This window comes from Microcaecilia unicolor, chromosome 11 (assembly GCF_901765095.1).
Source record: "Microcaecilia unicolor chromosome 11, aMicUni1.1, whole genome shotgun sequence".
NCBI classification, from domain to species: Eukaryota; Metazoa; Chordata; class Amphibia; order Gymnophiona; family Siphonopidae; genus Microcaecilia; species Microcaecilia unicolor.
This window is the reverse complement of record NC_044041.1, coordinates 100,577,780-100,598,993: the sequence shown is the minus strand read 5'-3', so window position 1 is coordinate 100,598,993 and position 21,214 is coordinate 100,577,780. Positions and strand designations below refer to the sequence as shown.

The following is a 21,214-nucleotide window of genomic DNA, read 5'->3' as shown; positions in this document are numbered from 1 at the left end:
CAATGAAAACAATGTTTAATAAAACATTAAACGTGCTAAGAGTGTCCATTTAGTAATCATAATCACTATTTAGAGCTTTGGAAGTCAATATATGGCTGCTCTTCAACACCCAACTAAAAACCAGGAAAATGAAGAGCAGCCAAACTGTAAACCACAACTTTAATGATTCTTAATCATACCTTGTGAGAGCTGGAAAAATAATCTATAACCAAGAGGCAAAATAGCAGAGGGATACAGCTAGCCTAAGCCATAGGGGGTCATGGATTTGATATACAGCCTGTGGTACAACCAAAGGGGTTTGCATATTACACATACAGGTACTTTCTCACAATCTAAGCCATCCAGGTCAAGACACAAGTTTGTATCTTTCTGTCAGTACCCCAAGCTGCCTCCTCTGCACTAGTTCTGTTGCAATTTACATCATGTTTGTGTTTCTATTTTGGGCCATATAAAATGCCAAAACCAAAAAGATGAGAGAGGAGAGCCACAGCTGTCTGTCTCAAAGAAGGGCTCTTTACATTTATCCACTTTTTATTTTTTAAACTTGTTTTTATGCTTATATATTTCAAGTACAATACTTGTGCAGCACAGCAATTTTTAGCCCCCAACATTCAAGTCAGGCTCTCTCCCCTCACAAACAGCTCTCTTAAAGCCACCTTACTAGCTGAAACCCTATGTGAAATGGGCTGATTTTCAACCCATGTCTCAGTAGACAGTGGCTCATGTTCATATAATAAAGAATTACACTGCTATTGGAATCAATGAACACCCTTATTACTGGTCTAAACAGACATGGAGACTAAGCTAAAATCTCATCCTCAGAAATGGGATTCTCTGGAACAAAACTAAAGCAGAGAGAGCACACATTTGGTTCATCTCAAGAAGAGAAATAATTTAAAGACAGCATTGCCTGGAATTAGTCAAGTCTACATGACTTTTTCCTTAGAGTTTAAAGAACACAACTTTTCAAGAGTGTTATGTTTCTTAGTCTCATGAAATAGATTAATGGTCTGCTGGTACTGAATTCTGGCTAAGACTCTGCAATAGTGTTGAGTAGTGAAAGCTGGTAGAACCTATGAGGAAAGGTTGGTTCAGCCAAAACATACAAACTTTAACTTAAAGAGAATGAGAGAAAACATACAATACATTTTATGCTGCTTTCCAAGAAATACACACAACTCTGTGGTAGATAGAATTATCTGGAATAAACAACTGTTATGTTTTTTTGTTGAGGAGAAGTCTCATATATAGTCACTGGGTGCTCTTGTATCATTTCACTCACTAACAGGTGAGGTCCCTTCTGTGATAATCATCGACAAAACCCCTTTCCTTCCTTCATGTGCTCTCTACCTCTGTTGGAAACTGCTTCTTTTATCTTTTTTTTTTTCAAGCTTTTTTCTTTTTTTGTTTATTTAAGGTTGTGTACTGCTGTTCTTAGCATTTTATACTCTGTTCTTACACACATATCTGATAACATAACAGGGAAGGGAAAGGGAAATGGGACTTGATATACCGCCTTTCTGAGGTTGTTGCAACTACATTCAAAGCGGTTTACATACAGTGGTGGAAATAAGTATTTGATCCCTTGCTGATTTTGTAAGTTTGCCCACTGACAAAGACATGAGCAGCCCATAATTGAAGGGTAGGTTATTGGTAACAGTGAGAGATAGCACATCACAAATTAAATCCGGAAAATCACATTGTGGAAAGTATATGAATTTATTTGCATTCTGCAGAGGGAAATAAGTATTTAATCCCTCTGGCAAACAAGACCTAATACTTGGTGGCAAAACCCTTGTTGGCAAGCACAGCGGTCAGACGTCTTCTGTAGTTGATGATGAGGTTTGCACACATGTCAGGAGGAATTTTGGTCCACTCCTCTTTGCAGATCATCTCTAAATCATTAAGAGTTCTGGGCTGTCGCTTGGCAACTCGCAGCTTCAGCTCCCTCCATAAGTTTTCAATGGGATTAAGGTCTGGTGACTGGCTAGGCCACTCCATGACCCTAATGTGCTTCTTCCTGAGCCACTCCTTTGTTGCCTTGGCTGTATGTTTTGGGTCATTGTCGTGCTGGAAGACCCAGCCACGACCCATTTTTAAGGCCCTGGCGGAGGGAAGGAGGTTGTCACTCAGAATTGTACGGTACATGGCCCCATCCATTCTCCCATTGATGCGGTGAAGTAGTCCTGTGCCCTTAGCAGAGAAACACCCCCAAAACATAACATTTCCACCTCCATGCTTGACAGTGGGGACGGTGTTCTTTGGGTCATAGGCAGCATTTCTCTTCCTCCAAACACGGCGAGTTGAGTTCATGCCAAAGAGCTCAATTTTTGTCTCATCTGACCACAGCACCTTCTCCCAATCACTCTCGGCATCATCCAGGTGTTCACTGGCAAACTTCAGACGGGCCGTCACATGTGCCTTCCGGAGCAGGGGGACCTTGCGGGCACTGCAGGATTGCAATCCGTTATGTCGTAATGTGTTACCAATGGTTTTCGTGGTGACAGTGGTCCCAGCTGCCTTGAGATCATTGACAAGTTCCCCCCTTGTAGTTGTAGGCTGATTTCTAACCTTCCTCATGATCAAGGATACCCCACGAGGTGAGATTTTGCGTGGAGCCCCAGATCTTTGTCGATTGACAGTCATTTTGTACTTCTTCCATTTTCTTACTATGGCACCAACAGTTGTCTCCTTCTCGCCCAGCGTCTTACTGATGGTTTTGTAGCCCATTCCAGCCTTGTGCAGGTGTATGATCTTGTCCCTGACATCCTTAGACAGCTCCTTGCTCTTGGCCATTTTGTAGAGGTTAGAGTCTGACTGATTCACTGAGTCTGTGGACAGGTGTCTTTCATACAGGTGACCATTGCCGACAGCTGTCTGTCATGCAGGTAACGAGTTGATTTGGAGCATCTACCTGGTCTGTAGGGGCCAGATCTCTTACTGGTTGGTGGGGGATCAAATACTTATTTCCCTCTGCAGAATGCAAATAAATTCATATACTTTCCACAATGTGATTTTCCGGATTTAATTTGTGATGTGCTATCTCTCACTGTTACCAATAACCTACCCTTCAATTATGGGCTGCTCATGTCTTTGTCAGTGGGCAAACTTACAAAATCAGCAAGGGATCAAATACTTATTTCCACCACTGTATATTCAGGTACTTATTTTTGTAGCAGAGGCAATGGAGGATTAAGTGACTTGCCCAGAGTCACAAGGAGCTGCAGTGGGAATCAAACTCAGTTCCCCATTGCTAGTAATGGCAGGCTTTTATGGTGGTCACTTATCTGAACCCTTCTGGTGTGTTTCTGTATCTTCACAACCCATGTTTTAGAATCTTAACGCCCTGACAGGTGCCTGTTTCGCTATCCTGTTTTGTCAAGGGGAATGCCGGAACGTCGGGTCTGTTAAAAAAAAGAAAAAGTGCTTGTCAACTCTTACGTTAGCGATGTTACCCCATCAAAAACATTCACGGCCTCTGCGTACCTCCACTGCACCACCTCCTTTCTTGAACTGCCACGCCGGACGAATATCGACGGTGTCTCACCGGAAATGACTTGACATCTAACAGCATATCTCATATCCGGGTTGCCATCACAAAAAACATCCCCAATGCATATAAACAGGAAATTATTGCAGCAGGAAACGTTTTGGACTTTCCATTTAGACACTATGAAAACCAGAGGGTTAAACACATATATACACTGGGGATGTTTTTTGTGATGGGAACTCGGATATGAGATATGCTGTTAGATGTCAAGTCATTTCCAGTCCAGGAACCGTAAAAGAGACGCCGTTGACATTAGTCCGGCGTGGCAGTTCAAAGAAGGAGGTGGTGCAGTGGAGGTACGCAGAGGCCATGAACGTTTTTGATGGGGTAACATCGCTAACATAGGAGCTGACGTGCGCTTTTACTTTTTTTTTTCTAACAGACCCGATGTTCCGGCATTCCCCTTGACAAAGCTGGATAGCAAAACAGGCACCTGTCGGTGTGTTAAGATTCTAAAGCATAGGGTGTGAAGATACGAAAACACCGGAAGGGTTCAGGTAAGTGACCACTATAAGCCTGCCATTACTAGCACTGTTATGTTAGCAGATATGAGTGTAAGAACAGCAGTATAAAATGCTGAGAACAGCAGTAGACAACCTTAAATAAACAATAAACAAAAAAACATAACAGGCGTTTACTCCAGATAATTCTATCTACCACAGAGTTGTGTGTATAAGTAGCAGTAAGTAGAATAGAGTCGCACAAGCATTACAGTTGCGCTTATCCTAGAAATAAGCAGTGGATTTCCCCCAAGTCCATTTTAATAATGGTCTATTGACTTTTCCTTTAGGAAGATATCCTAATCTTTTTTAAACCCCGCTAAGATAACTGCTTTTACTACATTCTCTGGCAATGAATTCCAGAGTTTAATTACACATTGAGTGAAGAAAAAATTTTAGTCCCCCACATTCAAGAGGCTCTCTCCCCTCAGAAACAGCTCTCTTAAAGCCACCTTACTAGCTGAAACCCTCTGTGAAATGGGCTGATTTTCAACCCATGTCTCAGTGAACAGTGGCTCATGTTCATATAAAGTGAATGCTACATACCTGTAGAAGGTATTCTCCGAGGACAAGCAGGCTGATTGTTCTCACTGATGGGTGACGTCCACGGCAGCCCCTCCAATCGGAATCTTCACTAGCAAAAGCCTTTGCTAGCCCTCGTGCGCCAATGCGCACCGCGCATGTGCGGATGTCTTCCCGCCCGAAACCGGCTCGTGCCGGCCAGTCTCATATGTAGCAAGACAAAGAGAAGGGAAGACACAACTCCAAAAGGGGAGGCGGGCGGGTTTGTGAGAACAATCAGCCTGCTGTCCTCTGAGAATAACTTCTACAGGTATGTAGCATTCGCTTTCTCCGAGGACAAGCAGGCTGCTTGTTCTCACTGATGGGGTATCCCTAGCCCCCAGGCTCACTCAAAACAACAACCATGGTCAATTGGGCCTCGCAACGGCGAGGACATAACTGAGATTGACCTAACAATTTATCCAACTAACTGAGAGTGCAGCCTGGAACAGAATAAACATGGGCCTAGGGGGGTGGAGTTGGATTCTAAACCCCAAACAGATTCTGAAGCACTGACTGCCCGAACCGACTGTCGCGTCGGGTATCCTGCTGCAGGCAGTAATGAGATGTGAATGTGTGGACAGATGACCACGTCACAGCTTTGCAAATCTCTTCAATAGTGGCTGACTTCAAGTGGGCTACCGACGCTGCCATGGCTCGAACATTATGAGCCGTGACATGACCCTCAAGAGCCAGCCCAGCCTGGGCGTAAGTGAAGGAAATGCAATCTGCTAGCCAATTGGATATGGTGCGTTTCCCCACAGCCACTCCCCTCCTGTTGGGATCAAAAGAAACAAACAATTGGGCGGACTGTCTGTTGGGCTGTGTCCGCTCCAGATAGAAGGCCAATGCTCTCTTGCAGTCCAATGTGTGCAGCTGACGTTCAGCAGGGCAGGAATGAGGACGGGGAAAGAATGTTGGCAAGACAATTGACTGGTTCAGATGGAACTCCGACACAACCTTTGGCAAGAACTTAGGGTGAGTGCGGAGGACTACTCTGTTATGATGAAATTTGGTGTAAGGGGCCTGGGCTACCAGGGCCTGAAGCTCACTGACTCTACGAGCTGAAGTAACTGCCACCAAGAAAATGACCTTCCAGGTCAAGTACTTCAGATGGCAGGAATTCAGTGGCTCAAAAGGAGGTTTCATCAGCTGGGTGAGAACGACATTGAGATCCCATGACACTGTAGGAGGTTTGACAGGGGGCTTTGACAAAAGCAAACCTCTCATGAAGCGAACAACTAAAGGCTGTCCTGAGATCGGCTTACCTTCCACATGGTAATGGTATGCACTGATCGCACTAAGGTGAACCCTTACAGAGTTGGTCTTGAGACCAGACTCAGACAAGTGCAGAAGGTATTCAAGCAGGGTCTGTGTAGGACAAGAGCGAGGATCTAGGGCCTTGCTGTCACACCAGACGGCAAACCTCCTCCATAGAAAGAAGTAACTCCTCTTAGTGGAATTTTTCCTGGAAGCAAGCAAGATGCGGGAGACACCCTCTGACAGACCCAAAGAGGCAAAGTCTACGCTCTCAACATCCAGGCCGTGAGAGCCAGAGACTGGAGGTTGGGATGCAGAAGCGCCCCTTCGTCCTGTGTGTTGAGGGTCGGAAAACACTCCAATCTCCACGGTTCTTTGGAGGACAACTCCAGAAGAAGAGGGAACCAGATCTGACGCGGCCAAAAAGGAGCAATCAGAATCATGGTGCCTCGGTCTTGCTTGAGTTTCAACAAAGTCTTCCCCACCAGAGGTATGGGAGGGTAAGCATACAGCAGGCCCTCCCCCCAGTCCAGGAGGAAGGCATCCGATGCCAGTCTGCCGTGGGCCTGAAGCCTGGAACAGAACTGAGGGACTTTGTGGTTGGCTCGAGATGCGAAGAGATCTACCAAGGGGGTGCCCCACACCTGAAAGATCTGTCGCACTACACGGGAATTGAGCGACCACTCGTGAGGTTGCATTATCCTGCTCAACCTGTCGGCCAGACTGTTGTTTACGCCTGCCAGATATCTGGCTTGGAGCACCATGCCGTGACGGCGAGCCCAGAGCCACATGCTGACGGCTTCCTGACACAGGGGGCGAGATCCGGTGCCCCCCTGCTTGTTGATATAATACATGGCAACCTGGTTGTCTGTCTGAATTTGGATAATTTGGTGGGACAGCCGATCTCTGAAAGCCTTCAGAGCGTTCCAGACCGCTCGCAACTCCAGGAGATTGATCTGCAGATCGCGTTCCTGGAGGGACCAGCTTCCTTGGGTGTGAAGCCCATTGACATGAGCTCCCCACCCCAGGAGAGACGCATCCATGGTCAGCACTTTTTGTGACTGAGGAATTTGGAAAGGACGTCCCAGAGTCAAATTGGACCAAATCGTCCACCAATACAGGGATTTGAGAAAACTCCTGGACAGGTGGATCACGTCTTCTAGATCCCCAGCAGCCTGAAACCACTGGGAGGCTAGGGTCCATTGAGCAGATCTCATGTGAAGGCGGGCCATGGGAGTCACATGTGGAGGCCATGTGGCCCAGCAATCTCAACATCTGCCGAGCTGTGATCTGCTGGGACGCTCGCACCTGCGAGACGAGGGACAACAAGTTGTTGGCCCTCGTCTCTGGGAGATAGGCCCGAGCCGTCCGAGAATCCAGCAGAGCTCCTATGAATTCGAGTTTCTGCACTGGGAGAAGATGGGACTTTGGATAATTTATCACAAACCCCCGTAGCTCCAGGAGGCGAATAGTCATCTGCATGGACTGTAGAGCTCCTGCCTCGGATGTGTTCTTCACCAGCCAATCGTCGAGATAAGGGAACACATGCACTCCCAGCCTGCGAAGCACTGCTGCTACTACAGCCAAGCACTTCGTGAACACTCTGGGCGCAGAGGCGAGCCCAAAGGATAGCACACAGTACTGGAAGTGACGTGTGCCCAGCTGAAATCGCAGATACTGTCTGTGAGCTGGCAGTACCGGGATGTGTGTGTAAGTATCCTTCAAGTCCAGAGAGCATAGCCAATCGTTTTTCTGAATCATGGGGAGGAGGGTGCCCAGGGAAAGCATCCTGAACTTTTCTTTGACCAGATATTTGTTCAGGGCCCTTAGGTCTAGGATGGGACGCATCCCCCCTGTTTTCTTTTCCTCAAGGAAGTACCTGGAATAGAATCCCAGCCCTTCCTGCCCGGATGGCACGGGCTCGACCGCATTGGCGCTGAGAAGGGGGGAGAGTTCCTCTGCAAGTACCTGCTTGTGTTGGAAGCTGTAAGACTGAGCTCCCGGTGGACAATTTGGAGGTTTTGAGGCCAAATTGAGGGTGTATCCTTGCTGGACTATTTGAAGAACCCACTGATCGGAGGTTATGAGAGGCCACCTTTGGTGAAAAGCTTGCAACCTCCCTCCGACTGGCAGGTCGCCCGGCACTGACACTTGGATGTCGGCTATGCTCTGCTGGAGCCAGTCAAAAGCCCGTCCCTTGCTTTTGCTGGGGAGCCGAGGGGCCTTGCTGAGGCGCACGCTGCTGACGAGAGCGAGCGCGCTGGGGCTTAGCCTGGGCCGCAGGCTGTCGAGAAGGAGGATTGTACCTATGCTTACCAAAAGAGTAGGGAACAGTCCTCCTTCCCCCAAAAAATCGTCTACCTGTAGAGGTAGAAGCTAAAGGCTGCCGGCGGGAGAACTTGTCGAAAGCGGTATCCCGCTGGTGGAGCTGCTCTACCACCTGCTCGACTTTTTCTCCAAAAATGTTATCCGCACGGCAAGGCGAGTCCACAATCCGCTGCTGGAGTCTATTCTCTAGGTCGGAGGCACGCAGCCATGAGAGTCTGCGCATCACCACACCTTGAGCAGCGGCCCTGGACACAACATCAAAGGTGTCATACACCCCTCTGGCCAGGAATTTTCTGCACGCCTTCAGCTGCCTGACCACCTCCTGAAATGGCTTGGCTTGCTCAGGGGGGGCAGCTTGTCCACCAAGCCCGCCAACTGCCGCACATTGTTCCGCATGTGTATGCTCGTGTAGAGCTGGTAGGACTGAATTTTGGCCACGAGCATAGAGGAATGGTAGGCCTTCCTCCCAAAGGAGTCTAAGGTTCTAGAGTCCTTGCCCGGGGGCGCCGAAGCATGCTCCCTAGAACTCTTAGCCTTCTTTAGGACCAAATCCACAACTCCAGAGTCGTGAGGCAACTGAGTGCGCATCAGCTCTGGGTCCCCATGGATCCGGTACTGGGACTCGATCTTCTTGGGAATGTGGGGATTACTTAAAGGCTTGGTCCAGTTCGCCAGCAATGTCTTTTTGAGGACATGATGCATGGGTACTGTGGACGCTTCCTTAGGTGGAGAAGGATAGTCCAGGAGCTCAAACATTTCAGCCCTGGGCTCGTCCTCCACAACCACCGGGAACGGGATGGCCGTAGACATCTCCCGGACAAAGGAAGCGAAAGACAGACTCTCGGGAGGAGAAAGCTGTCTTTCAGGAGAGGGAGTGGGATCAGAAGGAAGACCATCAGACTCCTCGTCAGAGAAATATCTGATGTCCTCCTCCTCCTCCCATGAGGCCTCACCATCGGTATCAGACACAAGTTCACGAACCTGTGTCTGAAGCCGTGCCCGGCTCGACTCCGTGGAACCACGGCCACGGTGGGAGCGTCGAGAGGTAGACTCCCTCGCCCGCACCGGCGAAGCTCCCTCCGCCGACGTAGTCGGGGAGCCTTCCTGGGAGGCGACCGCAGTCGGAGACCTCACCCCGGGCAAGGGGCCAGCCGGCGCCTCACTCGACGGTACCGGAGGCGCAAGCACCCCCGGTACCGGAGGGGAAGGGTGCAACAGCTCTCCCAGGATCTCTGGGAGAACGGCCCGGAGACTCTCGTGCAGAGCGGCTGTGGAGAAAGACATGGAAGCCAATGCAGGTGTCGATGTCAGAGTCTGTTTCGGGCGTGGAGGCTGTTCCGGGCTGTCCATAGTGGAGCGCATCGACACCTCTTGAACAGAGGGTGAGCGGTCCTCTCGGTGCCGATGCCTGCTGGGTGCCGACTCCCTCGGCGACCCAGAGCTCTCGGTGCCGACACGGGAAGGAGACCGGTGTCGAAGCTTCTTCGACTTCTTGGGACGAAGCATGTCACCGGAGCTTCCCGGCACCGACGAGGAGGACGTATAATCCAGCCGTTGCTTCCTCGGGGCCGAGGCCGAAGAAGGTCGGTCTCGGGGGGGCTGTACCGCAGGAGCCCTCAGGGTAGGGGGAGACCCACCCGAAGGGGAATGGACAGCCCTCACCTGCACTCCAGACGAAGCACCACCGTCCGACGACATCAGCAGACGAGGAGGTCTCGGTACCACCGACGCCGACGCAGCCTTCCGATGTCTCTGCCCCGATGCAGAGGGTCGATGCCTCGATACACTCGATGCAATCGCGGCCGAGGATGAAGGTCTGGACGCTGGCGACGTCGATGCACTCGATACTCCCGGTGCCGATGCCGACGAAGAGCCCGAGAACAAAACGTTCCACTGGGCCAATCTCGCTACCTGAGTCCACTTTTGTAAAAGAGAGCACAGACTACAGGCCTGCGGGCGGTGCCCAGCCCCCAGACACTGAAGACACGACGCGTGTCTATCAGTGAGCGAGATTACCCGGGCGCACTGGGTGCACTTCTTGAAGCCGCTGGGAGACTTCGATGTCATGGGCGGAAAAATCGCGCCGGCGAGATCAAAACTCATAATGGCGAAGATGGCACCACAAAAAGGGGAAGAAAACTTCGAACCGAGGCCTCAAAGGGGCCTACCCCGACGACGAAAGAAAACTTCACGAGGCAAAAACTAGAAATATAGGAAGGGGACAGACCGAAAAGGTCTCCTTCCGAAAAGATTTTTTTTTTTTTTTAGCGAAGTCCAAAAAAGACGCGCGAGGGCTAGCAAAGGCTTTTGCTAGTGAAGATTCCGATTGGAGGGGCTGCCGTGGACGTCACCCATCAGTGAGAACAAGCAGCCTGCTTGTCCTCGGAGAAAGTGAAGATACATACCTGTAGCAGGTATTCTCTGAGGACAGCAGGCTGATTGTTCGGCCAGAACAGTTAAATAAAAAGCAAAATAGAGAACTGGAACAACTTCAAAGGGGAGGAGGGTAGGTTTATGAGAACAATCAGCCTGCTGTCCTCGGAGAAAACCTGCTACAGGTATGTATCTTCACTTTCTCCAAGGACAAGCAGGCTGCTTGTTCTCACGATTGGGGTATCCCTAGCCCCCAAGCTCACTCAAAACAATGAACATTGGTCAATTGGGCCTTGCAACGGCGAGGACATAACAAGGATTGACCTGAAAAGAACAGAACTACGTGAGAGTGCAGCATGGAACAAAACAAAATGGGCCTAGGAGGGTGGAGTTGGATTCTAAACCCTGAACAGATTCTGCAGCACTGACTGCCCAAACTGACTGTCGCATCGGGTATCCTGCTGAAGGCAGTAGTGAGATGTCAATGTGTGGACCGATGACCACGTTGCAGCCTTGCAAATCTCTTCAATAGAGGCTGACTTCAAGTGAGCCACTGACGCAGCCATGGCTCTGACATTATGAGCCTGACATGGCCCTCTAGAGTCAGTTCAGCTTGGGCATAAGCAAAGGATATGCAATCTGCTAGCCAAATAGAGATTGTGCGTTTTCCCAATGGCGACTCCCCTCTTGTTGGGATCGAAAGAAACAAACAATTGGGCGGACTGTCTATAGGGCTTTGTCCGCTCCACGTAAAAGGCCAATGCTCTCTTGCAGTCCAAGGTGTGCAACTTGTCTTCACCAGGGTGGGTATGTGGACGGGGAAAAAAATGTTGGCAAGACAATAGACTGGTTCAGATGGAAATCCGACACCACCTTCAGCAAGAACTTAGGATGCGGGCGGAAGACTACTCTATTATGATGAAACTTGATATAAGGTGCATGCACTACCAAGGCCTGAAGCTCACTGACTGTACGAGCTGAAGTAACAGCCACCAAGAAAATGACCTTCCAGGTCAAGTAATTCAGATGGCAGGTATTCAGTGGCTCAAAAGGAGGTTTCATCAGCTAGGTGAGCAAAAGGAGGTTTCATCAGCTGGGTGAGAACAACGTTGAGATCCCATGACACTGGTGGAGATTTGACAGGGGGCTTTGACAAAAGCAAACAACTAAAGGCTGTCCAGAGATAGGCTTACCCTCTACACACTGATAAGCACTAATCGCACTAAGGTGAACTCTTACGGAGTTGGTCTTGAGACCAGACTCTGATAAGTGTAGAAGGTATTCAAGTAGGGTCCGTGTAGGACAAGAAAAAGGATCTAGGGCCTTGCTGTCACACCAGACGGCAAACCTCCTCCATTTGAAAGAATAACTTTTTCGTGGAATCCTTCCTGGAAGCAAGCAAGACTCGGGAGACACCCTCTGAAAGAGCTAAAGAGGCAATTTCTAAGCTCTCAACATCCAGGTCGTGAGAGCCAGAGACTGGAGGTTGGGATGTAGAAGAGACCCCTCGTTCTGGGAGATGAGGGTCGGAAAACACTCCAATCTCCATGGTTTTTCGGAGGACAACTCCAGAAGAAGAGGGAACCAGATCTGACAGGGCCAAACTGGCGCAATCAGAATCATAGTTCCATGGTCTTGCTTGAGTTTCAGCAAAGTCTTCCCTACTAGAGGTATGGGTGGATAAGCATACAGAAGGCCTGTCCCCTAATGCAGGAGAAAAGCACCTGACGCTAGTCTATCGTGGGCCTGAAGTCTGGAACAGAATTTGAGGGAATTTGTGATTGATCTGAGTGGCAAAAAGATCCACCAAGGGGGTGCCCCATGCTTGGAAGATCTTGAGGACAATGCCCATGTTTAGCGACCACTCGTGAGGTTGCATGATCCTGCTCAACCTGTCGGCCAGAATGCTGTTTATGCCCGCCAGTTAGGGACCTTGAAGCAACATGCCGTGACGGTGCGCCCAAAGCCACATCTGAACAGCTTCCTGACACACAGGGTGAGATCGGGTGCCCCCTTGCTTGCTGGTGTAATACATACCAACCTGATTGTCTGTCTGAATTAGAATGATTTCGTTGGACAGCCTCTCTCTGAAAGCCTTGAGAGAGTTCCAGATCGCACGTAATTCCAGGAGGCTGATCTGAAAATCCCTTTCCTGAAAAGACCAAGCTCCTTGAGTGTGAAGTCCATCTACATGAGCTCCCCACCCCAGGAGGGATGCATCCGTCGTCAGCACTTTTTGTGGCTGAGGAATTTGGAATGGACGTCCCAAGGTCAAATTGGATCGAATGGTCCACCACTGAAGGGAACCACAAAAGTCGGTGGAGAGATGGATCACATCCTCTAGATCCCCCGTGGCCTGGCACCACTGGGAAGCTAAGGTCCATTGAGCTGATCTCATATGTAGGCATGCCATGGGAGTTACATGAACTGTTAAGGCCACGTGCCCTAAGAGTCTCAACATCTGCTGAGCTGTGATCTGTTGAGACGTTCGAGCCATGGACACGAGGGCCAGGGGATTGTCTGCCCTTGCCTGGGGAAGATAAGCTCAAGACATCTGTGTGTCTAACAGAGCTCCAATGAACTCCAAATTTTTGAACCGGAACAAGATGGGACTTGGGATAATGGATCACGAACCCCAGTAGCTCTAGCACTCGAATAGTCATCCACATGGACTGTAGAGTGCCTGCCTCCGAGGTGCTCTTCACCAGCCAATCGTCAAGATAGGGGACCACATGCACTCCCAGTCTGCGTAGCAATGCTGTGACAACTGTCAGACACTTTGTGAAAACCCTGGGCGCAGACGCGAGACCAAAGGGCAGTACATAGTACTGAAAATGCAGAGTTCCCAACTGAAATCAAAGATACTTCCTGTGAGCTGGGAGTATCGAAATGTGGGTATAGGCATCCTTTAAGAACAGAAAGCATAGCCAATCGTTTTGCTGAATCATGGGAAGAAGGGTGCCCAGAGAAACCATCCTGAACTTTTCTCGGACTAGGAATTTGTTCAGGGCCCTTAGGTCTAGGATGGGAAGCATCCCCCCCTGTTTTCTTTTGCACAAGGAAGTACCTGGAATAGAATCCAGCGCATTGGTGCTGAGAATGGCGGAGAGTTCCTCTGCAAGTACCTGCCTGTGCTGGGAGCTTTAAGAATGAGCTCCTGGTGGGCGATTTGGAGGTTTGGATTCCAGATTGAGGGTATATCCTAACCGGACTATTTGAAGAACCCACCGATTGGAGGTTACAAGAGGCCACCTTTGGTGAAAAAATAACAATCTCCCTTTGACTGGCAAGTCGCCCAGCATGGACACTTTTTCTGAGGCTATGCTGCACTGGAGCCAGTCAAAAGCCCGTCCCTTGCTTTTGTTGGGGAGCCGAAATGGCATTAGACGCACACCGTAGACGAGAATGAGCGCGCTGGGACTGAGCCTGGACAGGCTGCCGAGAAGCAGGTGTGTACCTACGCCTATTATAGGAATAGAGAGCACTCCTTTTCCCTCCAAAAAACTTCCTAGATGAGGAGGAGGTAGCAGAAGGAGCCCGGCAGGAGAGAGAATCCATAGCATCATGGTGCTTTTTGATCTGATCGACCGTGTCCTCTACTTTTTCGCCAAAAAGATTATCCCCGGCAAGGAACATCCGCCATTCGCTGCTGGGTCTTATGATCCAGGTCAGAGACACGCAGCCATGTGAGTCTGCGCATCACTATACCTTGAGCAGCTACTCGGGATGCTACATCGAAACCCCTGGCCAGGAATCTGCGACACGCCTTCTGCTGCCTGACCACCTAGTGAAAAGTTTCAGCGAGCTCTGGAGGAAGGGCTTCGACCAAACTGGACAGTTGCCTCACCGAGTTCCGCAAGTGGATACTCGTGTAGAGCTAGTAAGTTTGGATCTTGGTGGCGAGCATAGCGGCCTGATACGTTTTCATCCCAAAAGAATCCAAGGTCCTAGACTCTCTGCCTGGATGCGCCGAGGCATAGTCTCTAGTACTCTTGGCTCTTCTGAAAGCAGAATCCACCACCATGGAATCGTGAGGCAGTTGAGACTTCACCATTACAGACTCTCCAAGGACTCTGTATTGGGACTCAGATTTCTGGGGACCACTGGATTAGAAAGAGGGAACAACAAGTTTCGCATAAGAACTTCCCTCAGTATGTTCCAGAAAAGGGAGTACCTGGAAGGAACAGCTCTAAGAAGAGACCTATCTTGCGGCTATAAGACCTAGTACAGTGAAATGGCTAGACTGTTAGAATTACCTGTCCAAAAATTGGCCTAAAGGAGCAGTCGACCACTCTCTACCACGTTATGTATGGTCCCCTGACACAGAGGGTGAAACTGTGGTAACAAGTAGAGAGCAGCTGGATAGTTGCAACCATTGTGAGCATGTCAGGCTGTCCAGAGTACCAGAAACAGTTGTCTCCGGGCTGACAGAACAGTTAGAGTGGTGAAGCCTGATAAGGGACCTTCACAATCTAGGTGAGCAGTAGGTACCATAGGAAGACATGAATTTGAGGGCCCAGAAGAACAGTCCTAGGAACTTATGGGGCCAACTCATTCCCAAACAGAAAGCAAACAAACAAACCATGGGGGACATGTGAAGGACTTCTTCCAGGATCCCCATGGTCCAACACCACGAAGAAGCTAGAGTTTACTAAGAGAAAAAGAAGCATGGGTGTTGTATGGGTGGTGAAGACCATGTAATCAACAACCTGAAAAGTTGTGAAGGTGAGACCTGCCATTAGGCCCAGTGTCCTGTTGGCAAGAGCGACCAGAGTATCCATATCCCAAAGGAGAAGAGATCTGTGAAATTTGTGGGGTGAAAGTAAGGGTGGTATTTAGGATTACCCCCAAAAAACATGAGTTGTAGACACCAGGGGAACAGGAGTCGATCACAAAAGAACAGGGGCAGCAAGTGATTTTTCCTTGTTTTTTGAAAAGAGAGTTCTTTGATTTGCTTGGGCTGAGAATGAGTTTGTTTTGTAGCCATTCTGTTAATTGTGTTAACTTATTATGTTCTGAATTTGTGCAAGGTCAGTGGGATTTAGGGTGCGAAGAACCTGGATATCATCTGCATTGATGTACGTTGTAAATTCCATGGTTTGCAGAAAGATTAATAGTGGTGCTAAGGGTATGTCATAAAGGGCAGGGGCAAGAATGGAGCCTTGTGGGACTCCTGGAGTATGGTAAGGATGTAGTGTGCCTTGCTTGAACTATGCAAGAACGATTGGTAAGATAAGTCTAAGAGACTCTGTCCTAGAGCTTGATTCACCTCCTATCTGATAGAGCCTGTGAAGCAAAGGATGGTCAACGAGGTTAAATGCTGCAGTAAGGTCAATGGAAAGGAGAAGTACTGATTTTGCCTGATCCATTTGAAGTACAAGGCACACTAGAGATATCCTACTGTACATAGCTTCTATTAAGTGATGCCTTACTCCCCACTGACCTTTGATCCATGGGATGGCTTGGTTTTCTTTGGATCAGAGAAAGCAGAGAGTGGGATTGTGGGTAACATAGGATAGTCTGGGCTAGGCCTGGACACAGTTTCAGCTCCTTCTGGCATTACCATCACCTAAAACAGAAACCCATGCAGAGTTGAGAAGCGGAGAACATGCTAAACAAACACAATCACTGAGGTCAACAAACAATTTTCACAAAAATATAAGCTGATCAGTACCAGGTGCATGCTGGGCAAATCAGAACAAGGCTCACTATGATCAACCTCTGTAGACAAACTCAGAAGGGTCTTTCATATCTATAGCTCCTGTGCCTTAAGGTCTTTATTAAGCTACTAAGGCTTTAAACCTTATTTTCCAGACCTGCAATAGTGACCATATTCAGAGACTCCAGTTTCCTGCCACAGCTCAAGGGATAAATTATGTGGCAACAAGTGCTATGTGTCCATTCATTTGCATACATAGATCTGTTGCATTACAAAAATAAAAGTATATTTCTAACTTTCCTTGTGACTGGATATTTTTTCTTCATTTTTCTTTTTTTCACTTTAGATTTCACTTTTCTTCCCCACTTGGGGGGAGGGGGTGGTACTATAAGCAGAGAATGATTTGCAGCAGGCTACCGTATGCATCTCACGTGAGAAAAATAAAGGCCCCTTTAAGTATGGATCTTGAGATAGATGTCCCATTCACCATCTTAGTCAATATGGAAGAAGCAGACTTGAGTGATGGCAAAGATGTTGTTAAGCAGAAACAAAGGAAGAATATGACTGCCTCCAAAACAGAGGAGAATTAGCAAACAAAAATGAAGCGCATACAATGATGTGAAAGTTCCCTCCCCCCACCTCCTGATTTCCCCTACTATTGCATGCGTACTTTCTACTTCACGGCCCCTTTCTTTTGGAACTCTCTCCCCCTGAACATTTGTGTTAAATTATCTTTCAAAAATGTAAAGGCAACCATAAAACCCTGGCTTTTTCATCAAGCTTTTAACTCTACATAAGAACCCGTATATGATCACTACATCTGAATCTACTGCTATTCCATTACCTTTCTCCCCACCTACCTTTCTTATTTCCCACCTAATTTTTCATTATGATCTTTGAGTTTGACTGCTTTTAGGATGTGTGTGTGTTGTTCTTTCCCGTCTCACTGTAGGTCCTTTCCTACTCTAATTTGATTTTAGGTTGTAAGCTGCTTAGATCTTCAAGTTAGCTTAGGCAGTATAGCAAGTTTTAATAAACTATAGAAGTGAATGGCTTCTGATCTTTAATCAAAATGTAATATTACATAAAAGGGAGCCTGGGTAACAACAGTTTTTAAATTAACACATCTATTTAAGAAGCAGAGTGCACTACCTTTAGTAGCAACAATTGCAACTAAACACTTCCTATAATTTGATATTGGTCTTTCACATTGCTGTTGAGAAATCTTAGCCAACTGTTCTTTGCAGAGCTGCTTTAATTTAGACACATTTGTAGGTTCTTATGCATAAACTGATTGTTTCAGGTCCTGCCATTAGCAACTCTATTGCGTTCAAGACAGAACTTTGACTAGACCAATCCAAAACTTGGATTTTGTTTCTCCTTAGCTAGATGTAGACCTGCTTGTGTTCTTGCTGCATAACCCATTTAGTTTCACGCTCAGGGACAAATGACTGGACATCCTCCTTAAGAGTTTTCTGGTACAGTACAGAATTCATGGTTCCTTCAATAAGGGCAAGTTTTCCAGGTCCTGGAGGCAGCAAAGCATCCCCACACCTTCACTCTACTACCACATTTCACTGTTGGTTTGATGTTCTTACTGTGGAATGCTGTATTTGCTTTACACTAGACAGAATGGGATCTGTGATGTCTGAAGAACTCAACTTTTTGACTGCTCTGTCCACAGAACAGTATCCCAAAAGGTTTGGGGATCGTCAAGGCGTGCATTTGCAAATGTGCGACAGTGATGTATTGGAGGTGAGGAGAAGAAATGGTTAGAAGAAAGGCAGGAGAGGGGATATATGATAGAGACATTTAAATACCTGCAGGGCACAAATGTACAGGAGGCGAGTCTCTTTCAACTGAAAGAAAGCTCTGGAATGAGGGGGTATACAATGAAAGTGAAAGGGGATACACTCAGAAGCAACCTGAGGAAATACTTCACGGAAAAGGTGATGAATTTGAGGAACAGCCTCCCAGTGGAAGTGGTAGAGATGAAAATATTGGAATTCAAGAGAGCTTGAGACAAGTACATCTCTAAGGGCATGAATGTGCAGACAGGATAGGCCATATTGTCTTCTGTCTACATTTTTCTATGTATGTTTGAGAACCAAGGGAACACCAAATGCAGCTCCTTGCGACTCTGAGCAAGTCACTTAATCCTCAATTGCTCCAGGTACAAAATAAGTACCTGTATATAATATGTAAACTGCTCTGATATCAACCACCTGAAGGCAGTATATTAAATCCCATCCACTTCCCCTACTCTAGGATAGTAGCAATTTCTCCCTTGCTACTCTCCCATGAATCCTATTTTTACCCAGTCTCTTATTATGGAGTCAGACTCAGGAGTCATGTCAGGAAGTATTTTTTCACAGAAAGGGTGGTAGATATGTGGAATGCCTCCCACGGGAGGTGGTGGAGATGAAAATGGTAATGGAATTCAGACATGCATCGGATGTTTGTGTTTAAAAGGAATCCTGTTTAGAAGGAATGGATCTACAGAATCTTAGAAGAGATTGGGTAGCAACGCCAGTAATTGGGAAGCAAAACCAGTGCTGGGCAGACTTCTACAGTCTATGCCCTGATCGTAACTGAATACGGATGGGCAGGAGTGTAAATTTTAAGGGGCTTCGATGTTAGCTTCAGAACGTTTAGTACAAGAACAGTGATGGGCAGACCTCTACTGTCTGTGCCCTGAGAATGGCAAGGACAAATCAAACTTGGGTATACATATAAAGTACCACATACCATGTAAAATGAGTTTATCTTGTTGGGCAGACAGGATGGACCGTTCAAGTATTTATCTGCCATCATTTACTATGTTACTATGAACATGGACCTTAGCCAAGGCTAGAGAGGCCTGCAGCTCTTTGGATTTTCTGCTATAAGGTTTTGCGACTTCCCAGATGAGTTGTCATTGCACACGGAGCAATTTTAGAACGCCGGCCACTCCAGGGAATATTCACCATTGTTCCAAGTCTTCTCCATTTGGAGATAATGGCTCTCACTGTGGTTTGGTGGAATCCCATTTGCAGAAACTCTGTGCTGAATACTTCTCTTGTAATAAGGTTCAATATATAGTAAAGTTTAGATTCAACACGGCTGTCTGAAACTAAGCCTTATTGTGTTCAGTCAGCTGAAATCTATCAATTAAATTAGGTCAATTGGCTGACTAATTACGGGGGAAGTTACTTTTCACATGGATGATATGGTTGTTGGACAACAGTTCCTTAAATACACAAAGTAATAACTTAAAAACTGTTATATAATTACTCAAGTTTCCTTTTTCCAACAATACATTTTGTTCAAAGATCAGAACCATTCATTTATTCATTCATTAATTGAGATATTGGGATGGAGTGGGGTGGGGGGAACTTTCACATTACAGTACATTAGGGAACACACAAAAAGCTAATTCTGAACTTTGAAGTAATACCCTCCCTGGGCGTCACAGTTTGCTAGGGCCACCAGAGTTGGGATTTTCAAAGGTGGCACTTGTGAATACTTACCCCTCCTGCCTTTAGCAACTTCCGTAGAAAATCCTTGGTGGGGTTATTGAAGGTGAGCTTCTCACAACGCAAGTGGTTCACAGGGGGATTACCCTCCAGATTCAAAAACAGGTCATATGTGAAACATACCTTCTTCGGTTCCTCCTGAAACCAGGAAAGAAGAGAGCATCACAGCTGAGCTAACAATTTCAAACTTGGTACTACCTGGGCTATTAAAAAAAAAAAATTCAGATAATTTATAAATTTATCAAGATCTCCTCCTGATTCTCAGCTATTTCAAGACACAGATGTTGCAGGACCCATCAGTCACTTTTCATTTACAACAGAGGTATTCCTAGTGTCTCTCCTGATGTGTAACTTCTCTGTGACAGTATCATGCATACAATGTTTTGGTAACTCGCCCTGTCCCGTCTTAACACCTGTGTTGATGGAAAGTGCAGATGGGGAAATGGAAGCTGCACAAGAAGGGAGATATAAAGGGAAACAGTAATAATATCTCCTAAAAAGATGACTTTTAGAGTCCCAGAAACCTGTATTTTTAAATCAGCCCTAGTTAAAGTTACTCTTCTGTAACCAATTCCTTTCCAGAGTTCTGGTGGTTTTTTTGTTTGTTTTTTTTGTAGGCTGTTGCATATTTAAGCATGTATAATGGTGGGCTGTTGCAAATTTAAGCATGTATAATGTCCACTTACTGCACACATCTGAAGAGAAAGAAACTAAAGTGTGAGAAAGGACAGAAAACATGAACAGAAAACAGTGAATAAAAGGGTAGCAAAACAGTGTGGGGGTAATTCTACAGAATGGGTGCTAATATTTATGTGCCAATTATGCATGTAAATGTCATAATTTTGTCTAAGTGCTATTCCATAAGTACACACATCTTACAGTAGACACACGCATAAGTAGAGTTTAAGCGGAGTGCAAGAAGGGCTTATTTACGCACTTACATGTATACCATTCTCTCTGGTATTTAGACATAAAACACACCAGCTCTTATGGATGGCATAAGCGTACAGGACTAAATTATAAACACATAGTTTTATTATTCTATAAAGGAAAGTAGGCACCTTTCTTTCATAGAAAGACACCATAAGTACATAAGGCCTGCCGCATTGAGCCTGCCATGAGTGGGAAAGCGCGGGGTACAAATGTAACAAAAAAATAAAATAAGTATTGCCATACTGGGAGAGACCAAAGATCCATCGAGCCCAGAATCCTGTTTCCAACAGTGGCCAATTCAGGGCACAAATACCCGGCAAGATCCCATATAGACTCAAAAGAGGTAAGTCTTTAACAATGCACCTACTTTACCAATCTTAGAGGACATTCTCCCACTAGAAACTTTTTCTAGTATTAACTCTAGTTTCTGTACAGTCCTCACTTGTCTATATTACACTTCAGTGTACGAAGGAAGAGCGGGGGACTTGGGGGTGATTGTGGCTGATGACCTTAAAGCTTCCAAACAGGTAGAAAA

At 47.0% G+C, this 21,214-nt stretch overlaps 1 protein-coding gene across 3 annotated transcripts in view; it reads right to left on the bottom strand.

Moving 5' to 3' along the window:
* MLLT1 (MLLT1 super elongation complex subunit) overlaps positions 1 to 21,214 on the bottom strand; it is a 281,660-nt gene that overhangs the window by 101,031 nt on the left and 159,415 nt on the right. For all 3 annotated transcript variants that reach the window (XM_030218367.1, XM_030218369.1, XM_030218368.1), the window contains 2 exons: positions 19,741 to 19,884; positions 16,016 to 16,141 (listed from right to left, as the gene is read on the bottom strand). In XM_030218367.1, coding sequence (XP_030074227.1) covers positions 16,016 to 16,141; positions 19,741 to 19,884 — 270 coding nt within the window. The remainder of the gene's footprint in view (positions 1 to 16,015; positions 16,142 to 19,740; positions 19,885 to 21,214) is intronic.